This window comes from Cygnus olor, chromosome 5 (assembly GCF_009769625.2).
Source record: "Cygnus olor isolate bCygOlo1 chromosome 5, bCygOlo1.pri.v2, whole genome shotgun sequence".
Lineage (NCBI taxonomy): Eukaryota > Metazoa > Chordata > Aves > Anseriformes > Anatidae > Cygnus > Cygnus olor.
Window position 1 is genome coordinate 31,204,640 of NC_049173.1, and position 24,294 is coordinate 31,228,933.

The 24,294-nt window shown below is 42.1% G+C and overlaps 1 protein-coding gene across 8 annotated transcripts in view; it reads left to right on the forward strand.

Moving 5' to 3' along the window:
• Nucleotides 1-24,294, forward strand: part of LOC121071198 (serine/threonine-protein kinase PAK 6-like) — a 41,214-nt gene that overhangs the window by 13,634 nt on the left and 3,286 nt on the right. For 4 of the 8 annotated variants that reach the window (XM_040559264.1, XM_040559270.1, XM_040559268.1 and 1 more), the window contains 7 exons: nt 10,138-10,346; nt 14,832-15,449; nt 18,597-19,088; nt 19,358-19,491; nt 22,222-22,348; nt 22,542-22,667; nt 23,341-23,475. In XM_040559264.1, coding sequence (XP_040415198.1) covers nt 10,143-10,346; nt 14,832-15,449; nt 18,597-19,088; nt 19,358-19,491; nt 22,222-22,348; nt 22,542-22,667; nt 23,341-23,475 — 1,836 coding nt within the window. In that variant the 5' untranslated portion in view covers nt 10,138-10,142. Of the gene's footprint in view, nt 1-105; nt 206-2,168; nt 2,756-5,080; nt 5,362-5,398; nt 5,514-10,137; nt 10,347-14,831; nt 15,450-18,596; nt 19,089-19,357; nt 19,492-22,221; nt 22,349-22,541; nt 22,668-23,340; nt 23,476-24,294 lie in introns of those variants that run through there. The other 4 variants (XM_040559265.1, XM_040559267.1, XM_040559266.1 and 1 more) reach the window with 4 other exon arrangements.

Below are 24,294 nucleotides of genomic sequence, written 5' to 3' on the forward strand. Positions count from 1 at the left end.
TGCCAAGTGGTAGCCAACATATACAGACAAGTATTTCATTTCACATCTACAGAAGTAGTCTTGTCCATTAATGTTTGCTGATACGTGTATTTTCTTCTTTGCCAGGACATTAATGCCTTAATGTATTTGGGGACACAGCACTGAAAAAAAACACAAACACACAAACCCAAACCAAAAAAAAAATCAGAAGAGAAGTTTGTGGCTGGTGAGTGAGAGTTCTCAGGTGGTGCACATATATGTAACTATATGCACATATAGTAAGAGGTGTTTGCTGAAAATTATGTGTTTGGGTAAAATCCAAGCAGCTATGCCCCTCCAGAGCTGCTGGGGAAAGGAATACTGCTGGCTCTCTCTCAAGTCCCATCCCTTTGAACAGTCTCATTCTTGATGGCATGACGAAGCTGTATAATGATGTTCATATTCTACAACTGCCCTGGTATGTACATCCTGTGTGCTAAGTGTGAGCAGAGGATTATGTATCCAGTAACAAAGACAGCTGATCAAATAAGGGAAAGAGCTATCAACAAATAGTTGGCTGGATTAGTAACTGTGCTTCAAGGTGGACAGTCTGTTCCCTGTGCAGGGGTTGTTTCTGTCTAGATGGGTGCCAGTATGGCCTTAGGTATACGTATGTACCTGGAAAGAATATCCTGGGTCCTATTGACAAGGCTTATAAAAGTGAAACACAAAACCTTGTTTGGTCACAAAATTATTTTCATTCACAAAGAGAAGCACATACCAGGAAGTTTGACTTTCCTGTCAGTGATTGGGGGGGGGGAGGGGGGGCAGAAAGAAGGCTTTTTAACCTACTTCTCTGATATGCTCAGGGAAATTCACAAGCAGAAAAAAGAGCTAAAATATTTTGTGCAAACTGCTTAAAACAGCATGGACTAGCCAACTCCACCTGCAGCAGCTAAAAACTCAGCCAGGTTCCAAGTTCCACATTGTACATCACGTTCTCTTGAGGTACTGATCCGAGGTACTGTGGTGAAGTCTCATCTCATTAAGAGCTGCCGATCAGTTCTGCACATATAGGACATCAGCTCTGAAGTCAGCAAGAGCAGCAGAAGGCTAGCCAGTATATTGTCCTTCTCAGCACTGATAGCTGGAGAAATGCAGCAAACTTTCAGATCTTGCTATGGGAGGCTCTGGGTTAGGGGATCAGCTTTCTTGCCTCTTTGCCTTCCGAGGTATAGACTCAGTGCAACGGAGTACAGAATCAGGACTTGGCTAATTTAGGCCTTGTTTCTAAGGAATTTCTCGGTATGGTTTCTAAAAGTTGCAGGAGAATTACCGTGTAGCTGGAGGACAAATGCACTGGGTTCTCATGTTAGTTTGAGACTGATCAGGTAATGTGAATGTAAGGTGATGACAAACTTAAAGTTGGGATCTATTTCCCTCAGAAAAATCTCAGGAAATTACATTTACCCTAGGGCAGAGCCATTTTAATTTATAGTGTTAGTAATTAGATTACTTTGTAATTTATTGATGAACAGAGTGTAGTTGTAGACAATAGTTATTTATATTTACTTGTGTTATGAGTGCACCTTAGGTTTTAACATATGGAATGCTGTGAACATTCATACTCATAGCATGTTTTTTTTTTTGTTCCTTTCTGCACTGAGCAGAATAGTTGATATTCCCTGGGAGAAGTCTTATCTGTTATGATTTAAATTTCCATATCAGTTGGTCTTGGTTAGTGGCAGTAGTGAGTAGCAAGGTGCTGAGAGACAGCCAGGCTGTGGGGTTTAAGCTGGCCTCTTCTCTCCATGTTTTGGGGCCCACTGCCTGGACTGCAGCTTTCTCATCAGTTATCTCATGGGGATAACACTAATTGCTGTCAACAGCCTGCAACTTAATATATATGCATCCCACTTTAGGAGAACATAGTGATCATAACTAGGGAGTAAGATTGTTTAGTGTTACTTGGATGGAAGTTTAACTCTTACATCATGGTGCCAGTGGGTGGTCTGGGGATCACTGTGGTGACTCTGCCAGCCCCCTGCCATGCTGCTGGAGTGAGGAGTGTGATCCGGGATGTGTGTGGTCATCAGTGCCTCTGCAGGGGCAGGTGTGCTTTCAAGCAATCAGCCATGTCCAGCTAGTGTTCGACTCATGCTTGTCTCCTGACTTCAGTACGGTAAAGTCTGTATCATGTGTGTTTGCAGCACATGGCTATGGCCTCCCTCCTGCAACCCAACATGTCAGAGGCAGCTGGATCTGTGACCCATGACATGGTATAGAGGAGCACAGTGGGGTTATAGTGCACAGACAGAACCGCAGGACATGGCACCCGGTGTTTCAAAGTGATATGCTTGAAGTAGCCTGTTCCCCAGATGCAGCCTAGTGCCTTGGCTCCCTCCTTTGCCACGTGACCCAGCATGCCAGATGGGGCCCCTTTCGCTTGTCCCAACATAACCTTCTGTCTGAGAGATGAGATGTTGTTATACATGTGAATTTTTGCAGACAGAGCCTAAAATGTTCTCATTCTAATCTTGGTAGTATCTTTACGCTGACTTTGAGTGGATCTAGCACACAAGACAGTGGAGATTGAAGCCCCATATCCAAGCTTGCAGCCACTTGCTTTTAACCATGCATGCATCCTTCGTGGCAAAGTAATGTCCGTAAAACCATTTGAAACAATGCAGTGACTCTCTGGACATGGAACAGTGAAGTGTGTATGTGTCAAAGAGGTGCAGTGCTGAATGGCTTTGTACATCCAGAAGAGGACACAGCTACATCAAGTATTTGAAAGGTAGGGAAACGGTTCATCGATGTTATAGTAACACATGTCTCAGCCTTATGACCTGCAGCATACATCTCACTGGCTTGGGTAAAGAGGCTGAGATGAGCTACATCCTTCTTTTGGTGCTGCGGTGGTATTTGTTAGCTGTAACCCTCTTACAAACCAAATACAAATGGGAAAAGGCTAATCTTCTAATGAAGGCATTGGATTGCAATTGAGGTTTGGATGTGATTTCTGTCTGTGCTTCTGGTTTTTGTCATGGTGTCTAGACCTACCTGCTGGCATTAAGATCAAAAAAGTGGTCAGAACATGTCTTAGCTCCCAATGGTGCTGTGCACCCATATTTTCTCTCCATGGAAGCCAGGGTGTGTTGGACCTCGATCTGGCCTTGATATGTAGTTAAAAAGCAGCCAGGAGACATACCTGGAATCTCTTTTAGGTTTGCTAACCTAGACATAGCCGGGAAGAAATTGGGCTAGTCATTTTTTTTCTGTCTCATCTGCAAATGAGGATAATAATTCCTTTTCCTTACCTTTTGTCTCTATAGATGAAAACCCTGGAGGGTGGGGACTGTCTTCAGAGCTTGGCACAGTGGGACAGTGACTTTAGCAGGGATTTCTAGGAGACTGTAAATAATGGAAAGCTTTATTATTTGTCAGGGGAAAAGGTCCATTAGCATTTGGGACATGCCTGTACCGGTTTCAGAAAGTTCAAGAGGTCTTTCCTTTGCAAGTGCTTTTATATGTCCCAGAACAAATTTGGTGTAGTATAGCTAAAACACACCTAGAAATATGTCACTGAGCAGCATCCAAAACAAGCTTAGCAGATAGGCGTTCACCGTATTTCAGGTTTTAGTCCTAATTTATGAGCAAGGAAATGGAGCGGGGGAGAAAGGCAGCACCATAGGCTGTAGACCCTGTTCAGTGGAGGCAGTGCAAAAAATGTTAAGCCGTTGTGTTCTTTTTCTCATTTGTCAAAAATAAACCCAACAATATAACAAATACATCACTCCCTAAGCTTTTATTCTAATGTAATATTAATCTGTGTGCTCACGTGAGTGTTTGTGCAGGATTTAGACCATTTCACTGGTTTGCTGTGCTGCTAGTTCACACCAACACATAGCTTTGCTACTGTGGGCTGTGGAGGAGAGAAAAGGGGGTTGAAGGAAAGGACTTGAAGTGATGGCACACCAGACAAACATCCATTCTTCCTTTAGGGAGGCAAAGTTACCTAAAACTGCATTTCTAAAACTAGCATTACAGATGAATGTGGCAGGGGTCATTGAGACAAAGCTCTGTGCTCTGAGATCTCATTTGAGATTTCAGCCCATTTACCTGTTCTTTCCCCCTTTCACTCACCCTTTGTCATTCTTTGCTGCGTGAAGTCACATTTAGATTTTTAAGCTCCTTAGAGAAGGAACCTGTCATTTTTCTTTGTCTGCAAAATGCTATGAACATCTTCTTTGGCTTCGTAAAAATAATGATCATGTCAGAAACCTTAGGAGGGTAAACAAGGATTTTAGAAGGTATGGAATGCAGTGAAATACCATGTGTGGATATTCACATGCACATATACATGAATATATGCCTACAACAAGCTGAATAGGCCATTATTAATATATTTGAAATGTATTACATGACAATGACCTGTATAGCAAAGTACGGAATTATGCTTTTCCTTTTAATTGGTGAGTTCTCTGCAATCTTCTTTATCTTCTGACTCCAAACCCAGTCTACATATTGCAATTCCTCAGGTCCTGAGTTCTTCTTTCTTCCCCCACTCCTCTCATAACTGGCTAGAGTGGGTTGGCATTATCTGCTGGGGAAGTGCTTAGAAATCATGGGAACTGCTTTCTTCAGCCCAGGAACCCAGCATTATCTCTTGTCCAGGGAGGGAGGAATGTGGCAAGCTGCATCCAGATCTGTGATACCAGTGGAATAAGCACTGGGTGAGTGAGTTCAGTTGCTGCAGCAGGAGGGGGAGGGAAAGCTTATTTTTAACTGGAAACTATACAAGTGAGCCTGAAGTAGCTCTCTGCTGTTTTTGCTATCATCAAGTGTATGTGTGAGTGAATGAGTGTATGTAGATAGTTAAGTAAAGTGCCTATATACTAATGGAGTATATAATCAAATGTGTATAGGGTGGAGGCAAGTCAGATTAAATAACAGTGCGTGCGAGCTTCTTTGTCTGAGTGTTTGAACTCTTGTGTTGTAATGAGCAATTCCCGATAACGTTTATCTACTTCTTTTTTTTTCAGTGCAGTCGATTCTTTTCTGTGCCCTGCTCCTTGGGTTGCCTGTCTCCCAGTCGTTGCTCTTTCCTTTCCTAACTCTGATTCCCCTTTCTCCCTTCCATCCCTAATCTTCCCACCCCTTCCTCTCATCTGAGCCTGACCCTTCTTTATTCTTGCCCCTCCTTCCCAGCTGATCCCTCCCCCTGCTCTGGATCTGCTAGCTGTGGGATTTTTTCTCATGCTCACTGGCAGATGTGACAGCTTTTGGAACTGTATCATCTAGGAACAGCTATATCTGGAGTTGAAAAATCTAACGTGGTTTCCCAGGCAGCAGGAATGGATCGCTGAGAGAATTTCAATCTCCGACTGCTTTTGTCTTGTGGTAGTGACTTTTATTATTTATGTTTGTGACATTTCTTACAGTACAGTTGTCAGCAGTGAATGAAAGACTAAAGTCTAGTAGATTATTATAATATCAGTGTCACAGTATTTGTATTATTATATTAAAGGGATGCTGTCTACGTTTAACTACAGGTTTGTCTTGATTTACAAAATCTTATATGCATAAAATATTCTTATGAATTTGTTACTGAATTAGAAAAGGCCTGTTTTATGTTTTTTATTTAAACATTCGCTAGCTGGGTATTGGAAATAAAAATAAATAGCTCTTGCATGAAAACCACAAAGTGAAAGGAGACTGGTTAAATACAGACCTTCTTAATGAGATGCAAAACCTACACAGATTATTACAATCCACTGGATTTCAAATAACTATTTTTAGTGTATGAATTTCATTTGATCTTAATGCAGTGTACCTTTAAACCACCTGTCTGATATGGCAATGTCTTTATTATCAAAGATTGATACTGATTGTATAAAGCAAATGTCACTGGATACCCAGGAGTATATTATATTTGGACTTGATTGCATCTTGTTGTTTTTAAGATGTCTATTATAAGCTGATAAGGTAGATGCAGGCTGCCAGTTAGTCACCCTAAAATTGACCGTGAACTTAGTAGATGCTCCTTTCTGGGTTTAGTAAGTATGCTTTTGTATATGGGAACTAAGTGTATTCCAGGTGTTGATTGACAGGTACAGTGATTTAATGTAAATCCACAAATGTGGTGTTTGTGCTTATGGAAACTGATATGCTGGCATAGAGCTGCTGTTCTACTTGGGGCCAAAATATCACCTAGGCTTTAAAAACAAGCATTCTGAACCTTGTAGTTCAGCTAGAATAATTCTTCTTCTGGTTCAGAAAACATTTGATAGTACAAGTGCTAATGGCTGTGGCATTTTTAAAACCACATTTTACAGGACCCCTGGCCACCTGAAGCCATTAAAGAGCAAACTTAAAAGACAGTGTGTGCTATGCCCTGAATATCTTCTCATTATTGGGATGAGATGAGGAATGAAGCTGTGAGAGTTGGAGCAGGAGAAGGAAAGATACTGGTTAAAGCAGTAACATCACTATGTCTGGAAATGCCCCCATTCTGGTGGATCAAGTAGCTGTTATGACTGATGTGTAAGCAGTGATTCAGAACTTAAGCACTGGCTATAATACTACAGATATACTTCCTGCTGTCCTCAGGGGCTGTGAAAGCTCCTCAGTAACACCAGCTGTTGGTTTGAATAGTACTAACACCATGAGCTGTTAGAATATCTTTCCTTTCCAGGGTTGTCTGCACCTTAAAGAATTGCCCTTTGACATTAGTCTTGGTAATTAGTTAATATGCAGCACCTAGGGGGCATTGGAGGTGAATCACTGCGTTTGAGCAGTTGGCAATACAAGCCTGGAGTACGGCCTCTCTTCCCATAAGCTCTCCTTAAAGATGTATTTGGGTTTCCATTAGAACACATTCTGAACAAAGATTATTCTGGCTGCAAAACCTCTCCTAGGCAGAGCAGTTGCTTCCAGTCTCTTTTGTACATGTTTTTTAGTTGCCTAGGATTTTCTTTCTTTTTTCATCTGGGAGGCATCTTTAGTAGGCTTCTGGATTGCAATGGGCATTGTCAATGTGTGAAATCTATATTGCACCACGGATGGATTGCACGACTCGGGGCTTAGATGGTGTAAAAGCTCTTCTGCGGCACATAAATGGTTCCCATTCCAGTGACTGCAGGATCATGGTAACCATGTCAAGCTACTGTGTATGCATTTTCAGGATCTCAGAAAAGCACAAGGAAGCAATGTCATTGCTCACCTGGTGACTGCACTTTGCTCTCTCATTAAGTTTTAAGTAAAACAACTCAGAAAATGTTTGACTTGTCTTTCACTGTGGGGAAAAAAGCCTGTGGTGTGCTGATCGTTGAGGCTAGTGACTCCTAGAAGTGTGTGCATGTCTACAGCACAATGTTATCTCTGTATGTGTTCATTGCCTCTGACCCTTGCAAATATTTATGCAGCACAAATAGTTGGAAGCTGAGGTCCTGTACAGGGGAAGATGATCATTATAAAGTTGAAGTGTCAGAAATCTTCTGATGTCAAGGAAGTGGTAGTCTTCATCACTTCAAGCTATGTTAGTGAGAGGCAAATGCTAATATTAATGCAAGATTAAACTTGGAAATCTGTTGTTCAAGCCTAGTATCCAGAATGTGCTGTTTCTCTTAGCGCAGTGCTTGTACTACTACTGCATGCTTGATAGACTGCAATAATCCATCGAGTAAGAAGTCATGGACTAGAATTGTGTTGTGTGGTCAGTCTGTTTCCCGTATTAAAAACTAGCAGTTTACTACCTTGGTTTAAATTGAATCAATGAATGGCTAGGGGAAATGTTACCGATACAACATTATTAATTTAGAGTTGTGGGAACCGCTTAATTAGAACAGTTGACTTCCTTCTAATGATTTCAATGTTTTTTTCCAACTGTAACTCTGTAGGTTTGTTTATTTCCAGAAGTTCAGAAATAGCACATCTGGGTTCATTTCTTAGAGAACTACAGCAGTATAGCAGTTATCTAGAACATATCCTAAGAATCTGGACACTGAATTTCAGTAAACGTAACAAAGTTTCATGTAAATTTGGTATACAAGAGTGATGTCTTCAGAGTGACAGAAATAAGGACTGGGAAAAAGGAGTTATTGTATCAGAACCCAAGAAAGTGTGAACCTAAAGTGAAAGTTAGGAATAGGACTGTGTTTCATTATTCTGAGTAATCCCACAGAGGGGGGTTAAATTCAGATAATCTTGGGTCTATAAACTCTGTTCAAAGCAAGACTGGACTTTCACACAGTTTATTTCTAACAGTGTCTAAGTCCCCTTCTAGAAGCTTTCTGACCAAAAAAATCTGAGTACAGATGGGTAAGCAGAAAATTGTCAGTGGAAGGGGGAAGAACATGTACTTTTTTTTTTTTTTTTTGGGGGGGGGAGCGGGGAGGGAGATTTTCTGCTGGTGGATATATATTATCTAAACTAAACCTGCACAGTTTATTCCCAAACTAGAAAGACTAGAAAGCTTTAACATTAAAGTACCTGAAGTGTTTTGGCAGTCTGCTTTGTCTAGTCTCTTATGGATATGGATCTCCTTACTCAGTCCATCCTGATGCTGAGCTCTGGAGCACACCTGGTCCAATGCATCCACAGAACTGTCATTTGCCCATTAAACATATTTCCACAAGAGTGGAAAGTTACAGAAATATTCCAATTATTACAGAAGTATTCCAAGTTACATTTTTAGAAACTTATAACTTTAGAGTCATCAAACCATTTCATAGAATCATAGACTAACTCAGGGGAGAAGCCACTTCAAGAGGTTTGTAGTCCAACCTCCCGCTCAAAGCAGGGTCACCTTTGAGATCAGACCAGGTTGCTCAGAGTTTTGTCCAGTCTGTTCTTGAAAACCACCAAGGATGGAGACTGCTCAGCCTGCCTGGGCAACCTGCTCCAGTGCTGGACTCTCCTGTAATGAAGAAGTTTTTCAATCTACCCAGTTGGGACCTTTCTTGTTCCAGTTTATGACTCATCTCTCAGACTCTCACCAGGCACCTCTTTGAAAAGCCTGGCTCTCCATAGAAAACCTCCCTACTTCTGAGCTGTTTCTTCCTGGAAAAGGCAACGTCCCCCTCACCTCATCTCTTCCCTGTCTGTCTTATGTAAAGAAGTTGTGCCCATCCCTTGCAGTTCTCCAGCTATTCAGGCTGTCCCACTGTATCTTATTCTACCCATGTTGGAGTTAAGTGACCACATGCAGAGTGCTGATTCTTTCTTTTCCTTCATATGTTCCCAATTTCAGAACAGTGTAAAACTTTTGGCTTTTGGTTTATCTACATCTCTTTTTTGGATGTAAATTCAGGTTTTGAACATCTCCTGTGTTTGGATATACTTAAGTGTTAGCTGATTTTGGCTTGCTGTAATTGTAAGGACTATTACAGAAATTGTATCTCTCAGCCCTCAAGGGAAAGGAGTCTTATTTTTTTTCATTTTACCTTCTTCAGCTACTTGCTGGCAGAATTTTGTGTCCAGCTACCACTTCCTTTCTCTCTCAAAAGCCCTTGCTTCTGTGCTAGAAAAATGAAGATTCAAAATCTTTCTTGGGCAGCTCTTCCTTTGACAACAACTCTGTTGCCTTTAAATGCGACTCAAACGTGTATTACTTATTTGTAGTAGTCTTAAATAACCAGTGAGAGGACAACCCAGAGCCCTTGTTTGTAAGCATCCTTAATTCCAGGTTTGTAGCGCATCAATATTGTCTTAACTGGCTGGACTCTAAAGCCAAACCTTTCACTTAAGTACAAACCTGTAAAATATAAATGTGTATCTATTATGTGTATTTTAATTTTTTGTGATAGGCAAAATGAATTTGTAGAAATAAAGAGGAGTTCAGCTATGGATATAACAGGTATCCTTTTTTTTCCCCCCTCTGAAATAGAACCACTGTTTCACAGTGGAAAGAGCACTAAAAAGGTCACCAGCAGTCCTAGTTCAGCTATTGACCTGGTAGGTGTTCTTGCACCGGCCATTGCTCTTTTATTGCTTCTATTTCCACATCTGTAAAAAGCAGATGATCCTGTCAGCTCCATTGTTGTCCAAGTGCTTGTCACTGGAGAATGCTTTTAATACAATATAATTAACTGATATAATCAATATGTGATGTTACTGATTGGGCAGATTGCATCTAGACATGCAAGAGCACTGACTACATTGCCATCTCTGATTCAGGCACCATGTTCCGCAAGAAGAAGAAGAAACGCCCTGAGATATCAGCTCCGCAGAACTTTGAGCACCGTGTCCACACTTCATTTGACCCAAAGGAGGGCAAATTTGTGGGCCTACCACCTCAATGGCAGAATATTCTAGACACGTTGAGGCGCCCCAAGCCAGTGGTAGACCCTTCAAGGATCACCCGGATGCAACTCCAACCTATGAAGGTAAGAAAGGAAGACTACTCTTTCCTCTTCCCTGGGCTAGGAGGAAGGTCAAGCTGAGGTAATGTCTCCAGAACCCCATATACATTCAAGAAAGGCTAAGGTTGGGGCCTGTAATGAGTTCAGTGGACAGCAGTGGTCTGGGCTTTGATAACGCTGCCTTTTTTTTTTTTTTTTTTGAGGAGATAGTAACTTCATCAGAAATAAGGACCTCGGTATCCTTAGCTGCAGTAGTGTCACTGTTCAAATAACCAGCTGGCTGCCTGTCACTGAAACAGAGACCTGTGAAAGCTCGCATGGTAGCTGACAGGGACTCGGATATATTCAGCTGTTGTACAGGGAAGTGAAGAGGAGAGTTCGTAGAGAGACCTGTTTTAGCAAGTTTGTCATTCTCGTGGGTGAGCAAATTCGGCTGGTAATTAAGTTGACAGGGAAGCCTGAGTGGGAGAGAGCGGGGTAGCGCTAGCTTGCAGTTCGTGGATGTCTAAGTGAATGAGAGAGAACGGGGAGCAGGACTATACTTGGGTTTAGGCTAAAAGGCTTTATAAACCAGCAGTTTTAACAGAAAGTGCGGCATAGTAAACAGGAGAATTTCCTTAAAGGAAGTCCTTCAGTAAGGAGAAAAAGGTTACTGATCCTTGCAGATGGGTGAATTTAGATGGTTGTCTTGCTTGGATGGCGGTTCATAATGGTCATCTGGAGACTGTGTTCATAAATGTCTGCAGGGACCTGGTGTGTGAAGAGAGGCAGATTCACGATGGCCTCTTGGAAGAGGGAATGAAAGATGGTGACAGAATTACTGTGTTTAAAGTCTTGTTAGCCTGTGGGAACTTTTTGTTCTTGGTTAGAAGAATGTTACAGGAGCCTAAAAAGTGAAAAGTATGTTGTAAAATAGAGATATTACTACTTGGATTTCGGGAGGGACTTAAAAGAACATAGCTGTCTATCTAATGAATATATTTAGCCTTTTGTGTATAGATGCCTAAAATGGACTAAATGGGACTACATTTTAGTATAATACAAGCAGTAATGCAAAACCAAACCTGCGATTTAAATGGCACATCAGGATCTTCCAGCAGAATGCTGATTTATAAGGGAAAAGCTTGTTCAGGAAGAACAGGTAAAATAAAAAGGGTATTGTCTTTGTTTTATGGTGTCCCGAATCTGCTTTGAGGTTCAAAATGTAGTAGGAGACAGAACTGCAATCCAGAGAAGACAGAAAATGTGTAATAAGAGACCAACTTGTTGAGATCAGGAGCTCTCTGATGGGCTTAAACTGCAGGAGGATTGCTCAGAAAAGTGGAAACTAGGTCAATTTATAATGGGCAAATGAAAAAGAAATTTATGTAGGGACAAAACTGGAAGGCCAAAGCACAAAGAGAGATGTTATTCTCAGAGAACATAAAGAGCACTAAGGAAACATCACAAGTACACTAAGGAGGAGGAGAAGGGGAATGAAGAAAAGAATTAGTTCACTGCTCATTGTGGAAGAAAGTTAATAACAGATGACACTGAGAACTCTTAAATGTTTAATGTTTTTCTTCAGGAAAAGGTTAACTGTGATCAGTTGGCTAACAACACAAGCACAAAAGGATAGGAACTCAGGCTAAAATAAGGGAAGAACACATGAGACTTTTTAGATAAGTTAGATATTTTCAAGTCAGCTGGGCCTAATAAAATTCAAGGAATTACAGATCAGTCAGAATAATTTCAATTCCCGGAAAGAAACTGGAACAAATAGGCAAGTAATCTACTTGCAACCACTTCCTAGAAGATAACAGGGAAGTAGCTAGTAGCCTGTGTGGATTTATCAAGAACAAGACAATCATGGCAAGCAACCCAATTTCCTTCAATGACAAGGTAACAGGCTTTGGGTCAGGGAGAAATGATGGATCTCTCCTACAACTTGAGTTAGGCTCTTGACACTGTTGCTTATGACATTCCCAGAGCAAACTGGACAAGTTTTTCTTAAGTATTTAGGAAAAGTATACTCAAGGAATACTTTGAGGCATCGCTGTCAAATATAGAAATGTCCACAAAGAGTGGAGAAACTGGAATTTTTCCTGAGTCTGATAACTGGTCAGTACTTTCATCTATGACTTTTTATATCAGTAGATGGTAAAAGCAAGAAGAAGTTGCAAAACTTTAGTCTTTAAAAACTGCAAAAGACTCTTAAATGAATACTTTTTTTTTTTCCCAGTAAGTCCAGGTGCAAATACGCTTTTAGATTGCATTGTATAGTTGATTATTCCTGTTAAACTTCGCTTGAACAAATTCCTGTTCAATGATACCAATCAATGGTAAGATATATATATATATATATATTTTTTTTTTTTTCTAAGTGCTAATTGGCCCTGTTAAGCTGAGCCATTATACATAAGGTTCTGGATTCAGCTTTCATAGTGTGTATGGTTTTTGTTGTTGTTTGTTTGTTTGTTTTTTTGATACGTACTGTGTGTGGCTTGTAAAAGGTCACTTTTCTTTTTAAAAATATCACTTCTAGATCTTGGTCAGTAAGACATGATGTCTGTAAGAGCATTCCATATAGGTTTGCCTCAAATTTAGATGCTTATTCGTTAATCTGATGCAGTCTTTAAATATGGCTGCAAAGTACAGCTAACTCCTATCTTCACTGTCTGCGGGGGATAGGACTGACTTCATGGGTTGGAAGTACAACGGGAGTGACTTAGTCTAATTTTGAGATGTTTTTATCTAAAATATAAGGTGAACAATTTAATGGGTTTTCTGAAGAGGCGACAGCATCTCTTCTTGGAGACTTCTTATTTTGTGAACGTGCTGGACAGAAGTCCTTTCTGGAATGATTTTTGTCCCTCTACTTTGGACTACTTGGCATCTTGAGATTTCTTTTAACTTTATTTTGAGCTATTCTTTTTCCAAGTTTGTAGAAACATTGAGCACATCAGTGAGCTGTGGAGGAGGGCCTCTTTCTCTCCCATCTTCCCTGTGCAAGCATGTGCAAGGGTGTGGAGGCATCCTGCTGAGGGCTGTGTTACTTAGGGACATGAACATTCCATCTGTCCTTGCTCAGACTCATTTACGATCTTGTGCTCTTAACTGAGTGCATTACTGAAGTAACCTGATATATCTTAAGTCTCTAAAGGATGAATTAGAGTGGAGAGAAGACTCTTCCCACCCCAACGACAAGTTTAAAAGACTGGGTTTCTTTATTTCTGGCATTTTTTTCCTACCAAGTTTTGTGCAAAAATGATGGAACCAGGTTGAGGAGTTAGTGCCTTCAGCATGTTATTTACTTGACAGCAGCTTGGGCCGCAGAGGAAGGTGCATGTATATGGTGAGTGAGATATATTGCTACAATAGGACCGAAAAGCAGAATTTTCAGCTGCAGGTGATGTTGTGTGTGCAGTGTTATGAGTTGGATTATCCTTTCTTCACCTTGTTTGACAAAATCTTTCCCTTTGCCTTTTGTTCCCAGACACTGAGCAAGCCAGGTGCATTTCATGCACTGTGGTGGCATTCTGCTGAAATTACTGGAGCTGCTGTTTTGTACCAGCTAAATATTAGGCTTGGTGTAATTAATTCAGCATCTTTAGAAGATCCCCAGAGTTCAGTTAGCAAACAGGAGATTGCCATCACTCCAGGGAGGGATTTTCCTCAGGCAGAGATTCATGAAAGTGCAGAAGTGATTCTATGCTGTGAATTTCTGTGAAGAAATGAAACATTTTGGTTTCCAGCATTAAAAAAGCTTCTGTAAGCATTTCAGTTCTAGAATAAACAAGGTAGAGCGCTATGTAATATAATGACAGCTTCAAGTGTCCTACTTCTGTAGTGCTGTTGCTTGTTTGGATGGAAGCCTTGTTCTCCATCACTTGCTTACAAGGCATTTGTGAGCTGGTGTGACCCTTTGTTCATCATTTTTAATTATAATAGCTTGGCAGAACAGAGGAGAAATACAGCGTTGGAACAGTGTGGTCTTCAGTGGTCAAGATTAAGATGCATTAGCAAAAATAGTAGACAACCAGACTAAGGGATGCTGATTACAATGGTACTGAGACTGGTACAGGGGAGTGATGAACCTTATGCTGGAATGGCAAGGTGATTCTTGCAGATAGAGCTTGCGGCATGCTGTAACTTCTTTGGAGAGGTATTAGTTCTCAGGAGCTTGTTGAGCCTAAGTTAGTGATGTAGTATGGCACAGGAGGGAGTGCTAAATACACCCTGTTTTGCTCTAAGGTTGTCCTTTAGAATGCAAGTGCAGCAGCAGGATTCACTGTTCTGGCTGAAAGCACTGCTGCCTCTGTTGAATAAACATGTCACCCAGTGATTCATTTTTTTTTCTCTCAGTAAAGGAAAATTAAATTTTTCTGTCCTTTTATTATTTTTTAACTTACTTTACTAAATTCCCTGGGTCTGCTTTGGTTAGACAGACAAAATCTAAACTTTGTCAAGATTAACTGAACCTCACATTGTAAATCTCTAACTTTTCCTCCTGTTCTCTCTGTTTCACAGACAGTGGTGAGAGGCAGCACCGTGGAAGTGGAAGGCTATATCTCTGGGATACTCAACGATATCCAGAAGCTTTCTGCCATCAGTTCCAACACTCTGAGGGGAAGGAGCCCCACCAGCAGGAGGAGAGCTCAGTCCCTTGGGCTCCTGGGGGAAGACAGACCCCCAGACATGTATCTTCAGAGCCCTGAAGCAGACTGGGCAGACAGATATGGAAACTACCTCAATTGCAATGGTGGGACCAAGGTGACCCGGAGACAGACTATGTGGCCTGATTACAAACCCAGACTGGATGGACAGTCTCATCCCAATGGTATGGTTACAAAAGCCCAGTCCCTTGGGCCTTCGGAGTTCCAGGGTGCTGATGGCAGCTGCCTCCAGCGCACCTCTGGTCTGCAGCACATGCCTGCTCTGCTGGGGGAGAGTGACAAGATGGGAAAAAAGAGCTCAGAAGAGTGCTGGCCTCAGCCTTGTCTAGTACGACAAGCAAACTCCAGGCCCTCAGGAGAGGGCAGCCCTAGCTCCAAATCAAGGGAGAACAGCTTGAAGAGGAGGCTGTTACGCAGTGTGTTCCCCTCCTCCAGCAGCTCAAACAAGTCAGGCCCTTCCCTGCACATAAAGGTACAGTTATTCCTTATTTTTAAGTGAATGAATGCAGTGTTGACTTTAGAGTTCCAGAGGTTACTTAAACAGCGGAACAAATTTAATTGCAAACAATGCACAAACAGCTGTTACTGTTGTGATTAATGCTGGAATCAAAATAGTCCTGGCCAGAGGAAACATATACTCCTAGGCTTCACAGCATATACTGCTAGGCATAGCTCAAAACAGCAGCACTATCTCCATCAGAAAGCCTTTTTAGTGGAGCTGTACATGGAGGGGTGTAAGGTGGGAAGGAGATAGTGGACTTACTAATTTTTGCCCTTTTGTATTTGTAAAGGCATAACTTAAATACCCTTATACTAACATAAATGTGCTTTTGCTATTTGGGAAATTTCCATAATTTACATTAGGAATGTATTTTTTTGCCTGTGAAAAATATGACTACTTCAGGGGAGTCTGGTGGTTATAGCTTATCTGCCAACTTGCCTACAACAGGAATGTTTGCATCAGCACCCACAGTACTGTCAAACAGGAAATCTGACTTGGGTTTTGCTGCAGATGGGACAGCTCATAGCTACATCTCCCCCAGGAAAGCTACCCTGAATGAGTGACTCACTTATTAATCTATGAGAAAAACTCCAGGTCCTTTTACTAGATAGGAAATACAGCCCCTCAGGCCACTGCTTCTAATTCATCACAGACTAACCTAGCACTCATTGTCCTTGCACAGCTGTTGAGCATTTTTAAAGGCTGTGCTGTGCTGGTGCTTGGCCAGGCTAATTTCTTGCAGGCGTGGAGTCCTGAACTCAGAGGAAGATGACAGAAACCACTGGCCCAACAAAACGGATTGCTCTAATGTATGCTGCAAGCTCCAGCCCAGCTTGTTGCAGGAACACTTGCAGTTTGCATAAGGATCAGGCTCAAGGCTTTCCAACGCAGCCTTTTCCCTCAAGATTCCCTTCCTGAGGGAGTGGGGTTTTGGAGGAATGCAGTTCTTCTGTAGCACAAACCATGCTTATATGCTGTCTCAGTGACCCTAGGCTGATCCGTACTGGCTGAAGGCCTGTCCTTGAGTGCTTAGGAGGACTAACCTCTTCTTTCTCTCTGGCAAGTGTCTTTACCATGCCTCTGCACTTCCACAAGGAGGAGCAGAGGTTACTGGCCAGATAGCACGTGTGCATGCATGTGCTTGGGTGTGTTTTGAACTCGAGTTATTTGCGAGAAGAGTAAGAAAGACCTTGAGGTTATCTAGTCCATCTCCCTGCTCCAATGAGGGATCTGTGCCATCACTGGCAATTGTTTATCTCCAGTGGTTAAAACTGGAATCTCCCTTACAAATGGAGATGATGGTGTGCAGCTGTGACATTTAAGAAATGTCTAATTGCAAAAGAAATGGAGAGGGGATATCTGACTGAAAATGGGGGGGAGTGTGCCTTGACAGGCTGCCGATGGTCACCGTGGGAAGGTGGAGGGCTCCCTCCTTTTGGCCTAGCATGGGGGGGAGAAGTGGGAGAACAGTGACACATCAAAAGGTCCAGCGACTGCAAACGTGTGTACAGGGGCTGTCAAAAAAACAGAGCAGGAAATAATACTTACGTGTGGTTAGACAAACATGTGTGAGCTTGCATGCGAGTTGTGCCCTTTTGCCTGCTCTAGGTTATATAAAACCTTTTTTTTTCCTCCCTCCTGAGACAAAACAAGAGTTGGGAAACAGATATTTCGCTGCCATGAGCATGTCTCCACAGAACTGCAGGGGTGGAGCTGGTAAATGAAGAGGAAGTAAGTTCTGACAGGCAGTTTGTGTTTGTGCACTCCAGCACCACGGTGCCAGGACCTGCTAAATCATATGTTCAGGGGCTGTGTGCGTATGAGAATGAGCTGTGCGTGTGCTCGGCTTATGCAGATTTTACTGTTCTCAGAAATCCTTGATTTTTAAAAAAGCGAGGTGGATGTAATTAAATTCTATACAAATATTTTCTGGGAGAAAATGAATGCTCTTTTAAAAATTTCTCTGCTGCAAATCTTCAGTTCCCATGCCCATATTATTAACTTTATTAACAACCTGTCTGGATTGTAAGAGTAAAAAAGCCTGTTGCTTTGAAGTTTTTATTTGTCCTGTAATATGAATGGTTGGTTGGCTCTTTCCGAAGCGCTATGTTGTCAGATCCACTATTACTGTAAATATGACGAAATATAATGCATTTTATACCTAACCTGCTAGATGTTTTAATTAGTCAGCATTTTGAGGATGAGTACGAGTACTTCAGGACTTTTCCTTCTTGAGAGACCGATTGTAGTGCTAGCATGGGAATGCGTACCCTGAAGCCACGTTACCGCAGGCTGTGATCTTACTACATCTCATAAACTGAACAGGGTTGGGCTGGCTTGGTACTTGAGTGGGAGGTCTCCAAAAAGCCTTGAGTACTTCAGGAAAGAGCACTGCTAACCCCAATTCATTGGAGATCAGTTGTAAGCCCGTGGTGTGGCAGGTGGCTCTGTGCAGCTGAAGTGCTGCCCTGGCCATCCGCAGCTGTTCTGGTTGGTTGTGCTTCTCCCAAAACAGAGGGCTAATTCTGTGCCTGATCGACAGGAATGCTCTGCAGGTACCAGTGGAAAGTGCAGGGAGAGTTTTCCGTAGGCAGAGTGTAATTACCCGGAGGGAATTAGGCCAAGACATCAAAGTGATTTACAGCTTTGGCAGGAATCCTCTTTCTTTTTGTATATAGGAAGATCAGAGGAACACAGGGATAAAGGATTTTCAAATTCTCTGCAACTCGGGTTGCCCCTGAGTTTTGGTGGCAAGGTTGGAATGCTTTTTAGCAGACTGCTGGTTCTGTGTGTGTGGGGGGGTGGATTTGTTTGTTTTAAGCATGAGCTGATATCTAGCCCTCTGAGAACAGAGCTCCTGACATATCTTGGAGGTCCTTAAAGCATAGCATCCATCCTGTAGCCAATTCTTGAAAATCAACAACCATGTGGCTTCCCCTAATCATGCAGCATATGCTGGGCAGGCCTGGAGACAAGAACATAGAGCTCTTAACCTAGAGCGCTTTGTCTGCTGCAAAATGCATTAGGCCAGAGTGGCATAAGATGCAGCTGATGCCTGCCACTTAATCTAACCAGCATTTTTTCTTTCTTCTGCTTTCATATTTGTTCTTCCCAAAGCCTAATGCTTTCTTCAGACCCCAGCAATGGGGTTCACCCCACAGCCCTGCAACCAAAGCCCAGTCTCTTCCACCAGATCAGCCTGCGTCTGACTTCCCCAGGATGATTTCGGAAGCTGGAACTCCCCAGAAATCCCCAACCATGGAGAAGGCGATCGCAGTGCCCCAAGGCAGGCCATCACCAGCAGGGTCTCCGAGAAACCGTCAGACTCAGACGAGTTCTAGCAACCTTCACCTTCCCCAGGACTCTTCTGTGAAAGGGCAGCTGGCCAGTGAGGACCCAGTGGTTGTGACTCATGAGCAGTTTAAAGCTGCCCTTAGGATGGTAGTGGACCAAGGGGATCCCCGGACATTGCTGGAGAACTATGTAAAGATTGGTGAAGGGTCCACAGGTATTGTCTGCATTGCTCGAGAGAAGCACTCAGGGCGTCAGGTGGCAGTGAAAATGATGGACCTGAGAAAGCAGCAGCGCCGGGAGCTCCTTTTTAATGAGGTAAACGTAGAGAGGTGGGGTTCTCTGTCCACCACAAAGCCATGGTAACAGTAAATGTGGTTTTAAAAAACAAAACAAACAAAAGAAAAAAAGGGGGGGGGGCAGGAGACATCTTTTTAACAGAATTCTGCTAGTACCAAGATAAAGAATGACTGCAGGGACGGAGGCTACTGCATTGTACTTGTAGAGTTCCACATATTTGCTTTGTAGGTAGGATTAGATTTTATAAGTTGTGGCGTGGTGGTCAGTCATTCCCTGTGTCTTTACAGGTGGTGATAATGAGGGACTATCAACACGTCAACGTAGTTGAGATGTACAAGAGCTACCTCGTGGGAGAGGAGCTCTGGGTGCTGATGGAGTTCCTGCAGGGGGGAGCCCTCACAGACATCGTGTCTCAGATCAGGTACGAAGCAAAACCCAAAGTATCAGTGCTTATGTGTCCACCTCATAGACAACAAAAGAGTGGAGATTTCTGGGAAGAATAGTTTCCCTCAGAGCTCTTGTGATGCTTGTGATTGCAGTGCCCTGAAACTGCTATGCTTCATAACTGTCATCCATTTGAAGCATTCAGATCTGCTTCTGGTGTTGAAGGGAACTCGTTACCATACCGATCTCTTTAGATACTTGCAGTTTATCTCCTTGATAACCTCCCCTGTAAAACACAGTACTTATAAAAAGTATCATTTATTATATCTGTTGTATTTTGGCCAGGAAGCTCACTGAATAACTATTAAAGAATGTGCAAATAGTTTGACATGGTACAACCTTAGTGAGGTAGAATTTGTGGCTAAATCCTCTGGGGAAGTGCAGCAGATCCTTGAGATCTGGGCGCCTTCCCAAATTTCACTGCCTAAAGATAGCAACTACTGGATACTCTCCTAAATTTGTTTTTGTGTCCACACCACTTCATATTCATTAATGCCCAAAGCATTTCTGTAGGGCAAAGAAATTGTTCTCAAATGCCCTCTTCGGAGTCCCACTCTCAAAGAGTTTTGGTGATGTGTTTATGAGGACAGTGTCTTACCTGCCCTCTCCCAGCTGCTGAGCTGCAAGGCTGTAAACTGGCACAGGGAGCTCCAAAGAAAAGACTGAGCAAGAGTTTCTGTAGAATGAGCTTTCCTCTTTTAAAAGATTCAGAATATTAATTGGATTACAATTAAGTTGTATTGCTAATGCTAATTGTATTTACTTTTAAAAATTTTGGAGACGTTTATCTGGCCAGCCCTCCAATTTTTTGATCAGAGGTACATCTCAGGGACTGAGAACCAAGGTTTCACTAAAAGTCCTGTATGTGCTCCTGCACAGGAAACAGAGTGTTTAGTCCTGAAAAGTGCTGAGTCCTGGCATTGCAGAGCCAGTGAAACTCTTGTAGCTCTTAGCTGGTATTAGTAGAGCCAATGGAACTATAATTTAAAACAAAGCAAACAAACAAAAAAAAAACCCACAACATATTCTAGAAAGAGTTATGAAGTGTCTATGTAGTCTGTATCCACCATTGAGACAGAATTACATCATGGGATGTCAGCATAGATGTTATTTTACAAAGCCTTCCTTTGAATCCTTTAATGAATACTTGTTTTTCCACATAGTGGAAACAGGATCTGTTATAACATTTATCAAAAGTAAGCTGCAAGCCTTTATCACTTTTTCACAGGGAGGAAAACGCCGTCATTCCCCTCATTAAATACTTGCTGAAGGTGATAACTGATTTGCATCTCCAGGAGTGAGCTAATCCCCTAGTAATCTCTCTTACACTATGCAATCACTTGACTGAAACCAAATTCCTTATGTTACAGGCTGAAAGTATACCTCTTTTTATCTTCTAGAACCGCAAAGCTCAGAAGAGTATCTGCTTTCCTTATAGCTCATGTTATATTCAAAGTAAAAAGCATTGTTTCTAAATAGGTTAGGTTCTGTACTGGGGTAGTCTTTGTACCTCTCTCTTCAGAGGTTAAATCGTAATGGCAAAAGTAGCCCCCTGCCATCCTTCAGATACATTTCTGACATAGACATGGCACAGTGCAGCCAAAATACGCAGTGTTGTGGTCAGATGGTCACTTTGGTATTCCACATCTCATTCTACCAATCAAGCAGTGGAAATACGAATTTCTCAGGTGATGGTGCAACCTCCTTCCTAAATGTATAGAAATTGCTCTTACCTGTTCAGAAAGTGCTGTGTGCTCTGCACAGCTCTACATTTTGAGCTCTCTTTTTCCTCAGTCTTACCTGCAGACATGGATTTGAAGAGTTATCATTTACATGCCCTCAAATAAGAGTGGTTTGAAATAACTGCTAGAGACAGGCTGAGAATCAAAAGTACTCAAATAGGGGCCTTCAGTGATTCTTTGAAGTATGCATCTTCTAGCATTCCTCGGTGTACATGTGCAGAAGCCATTGCCACTGGCCACAGCTACAGGAGATAATTTTCATTTCTGCCCTTTTTAACTTACATTTGATCATGAAGGTTCTTGTGTTGGTAGTCCACATAGCAGGAGTTTCTAAAGAGTTTCTTGGTGTTTCATATGCAGGAGTTTCTGAGGAGTTTCTTGGCGTTCTTACGCAGTGTGCTAACAGATTACTAAAATTTAGGAATGACAGCATCTCCCCCTATTTGTGCTACCTTTAGTTAGGTATAAGACTATCCACGCTGTCTAGCTGCATGAAATCTGAAGGGGATCCCCCATTCTCTGTAAAATTACTTGTTTAAATCCTTACTGCATAAAGTTGCACAATAGGCCTTGTGAACAACAGCTTCACTATATGTGCTTAAAAGAAAAAAGCTGTCTCAACAGTTCCTGTGTCATCTTGGCGTGAAGAAGCAGTCTTGCACATTGTAATTGTTTGAAACAGCATGTTGCTTGATGAATTGAGATACCAGATTTAAAATGCAATTTCTCTGAATTAGACTTATTAAAGCTTTTAGTTGCTAATCATGAAGACAAAAATGTTTTCAACAGTAAAACACAATTGTAAAAGAATAGAAAAAGAGGGAGAGAGTAATGGTCATGGGGAACCAAAATACCTACCTGCAGCTCAACTTCAAAACTGTGTGGTGCCTTTACACAGGACTTGTGAGTTAGTGCTATCCACAGAAGAGTATAATGCAGTTAAAAACCTATGTCCTTAATTTCAGGCTAAATGAAGAGCAAATTGCAACAGTGTGTGAATCAGTGCTGCAGGCTCTTTCATATCTTCACTCTCAGGGGGTCATTCACCGAGACATTAAAAGCGACTCTATTTTGTTGACACTGGATGGAAGGGTAGGTTTCCTCTGAAAAATTGTTTCCTGTCTTCTGCTGCTGTAGCCTTAGTCTGTCTCCTTATTTCCTTTCTGTTCTCAGTCTCTTGTTTATACCTCATTCTCTTACTCCTTTTGTATTCTTTATCTTTGGTGCTTCCTTCCACATAGCTTAGAAATTATTTTAAAGTTTGGTTGTTTTTCTCTTTGCACAGGTCAAACTCTCAGATTTTGGTTTCTGTGCTCAAATCAGTAAAGATGTACCCAAAAGAAAGTCCCTAGTAGGTACGCCTTACTGGATGGCTCCAGAAGTTATTGCAAGGGTACCATACACTACTGAGGTAAGGGACCACTTTCCTAATATCAGAAGAGGTAGCAAATGATATTCTGAGGTGTCACACTAAAATGTTAGGCTCTCCAGGAAAAGCATCTAGGATCTATTTAAAATAGAACTATAACTATGATTGCAGATTTGATTGTGATGATATCAATTTGACCTAAAGCAATAAAAATAAATAAAGTTTAAAAAAAAAAAAAACCACATTCAGCTTCCTGGAACAAGGTGTAAACTTACTCTATTTTTATACCTGAAGGTTGGCATAGGCCTGTATATGCTGTAGTGTGGACAGATGTTAGCAAGGAGCAGCCTGCGATGTGATATGGATCAGTAAATCAATCAGTGCTGTGAGGGGTGGGGAGGAGAGCAGGGAAGACACAAATGGGAGCTCTGAAATTATGGGCAGGTGGCAGCAGACTGATTAGTTTTGTTTACCGACCGACCAGGTGTAGCACAAGCAGTTACTTGCAGACCTTTGCATGTTGCAACACCGGCATGGATCAGTGGAAAGCTGTCTTTGTTAAATGGCAGTAAGGGATCCAGTAGCATTAAGTGGGTTAATGGTTTATGCTCTCAGTAACATTTGTCGTGGGAAGGGTGTTGTAGCCTTTGTGAAAGCAGCATAGTGAGGACCTGTTGCTCTGAGCTGTGTATTGATGCAACATTGGCTCCCACAGGTGGATATCTGGTCTCTGGGAATCATGGTGATAGAGATGGTGGATGGAGAACCCCCCTATTTTAGTGATTCTCCGGTCCAGGCAATGAAGAGACTCCGTGACAGTCCTCCTCCCAAACTGAAAAATTTCCACAGGGTGAGCATACCAGCAAAGTACTTGTGAACCTGATGATTATCACGGGGAAACATCCATACCAGCTGTTCCCTGCAGAGCTGGCTGTGAAAACGGTCTTGCTAGAACATGTTTCTTGGGGAGCTTCTTTGGACCTTCTTTGCCTCAGTGGATGCAAGCTGCTGCTGACAGCTAGTGGCTGGTTTGGGAAACAGTCCTAATGTAAAGTCACTAGGGCATAAACCTAGTAATGCAAATCAAAGCTGCTTCTGATGGAGGCAATAGTTAGTATCTTGCTGTTGTCAATAGAGTAGCTCATCTTCTAGGGAAATAACTAGGAGGATCCTTGCTCTGGAGAGTTTCCAGCTTAGCAGCTTTCAGGAACACAGAGGCTGTGTTATGGTCAGAGCAAGAGAGCTCAAAACAGACAGCAGCTCATGGGGGACACTGCAGCTGCTTTGAAGATTAACTCAGCTTCATGGTTTCTTATGAAAAACTAGTAGTGACATAAGAAGTGCAGTGATTACCTTTTAGTCATCACTTAGAGCTATCCTCTTTTCATTTCAGTCCAAGCCTCTAAGATCAAATAGCTTCTGCAGCATTCCGAGCTATGCGGCCTTTCCAATTAATCAGAATATCTGCAGCTGCTAAAACTGAATTATTTAACAGAGTAGGCTGCTGAACTAACAGCATACACTCAAACATCAACAGCTGCTGTCTTTCCTGTTTGCCTTTGCAACACTAATTGAAATTTCAAGGTCACATTCTGAACCCACTTACTTAGTGTAAAGCCAGTTTTGGTCTGGATCGCACACCTTGATGGGTGAGATGACCCCACCATGA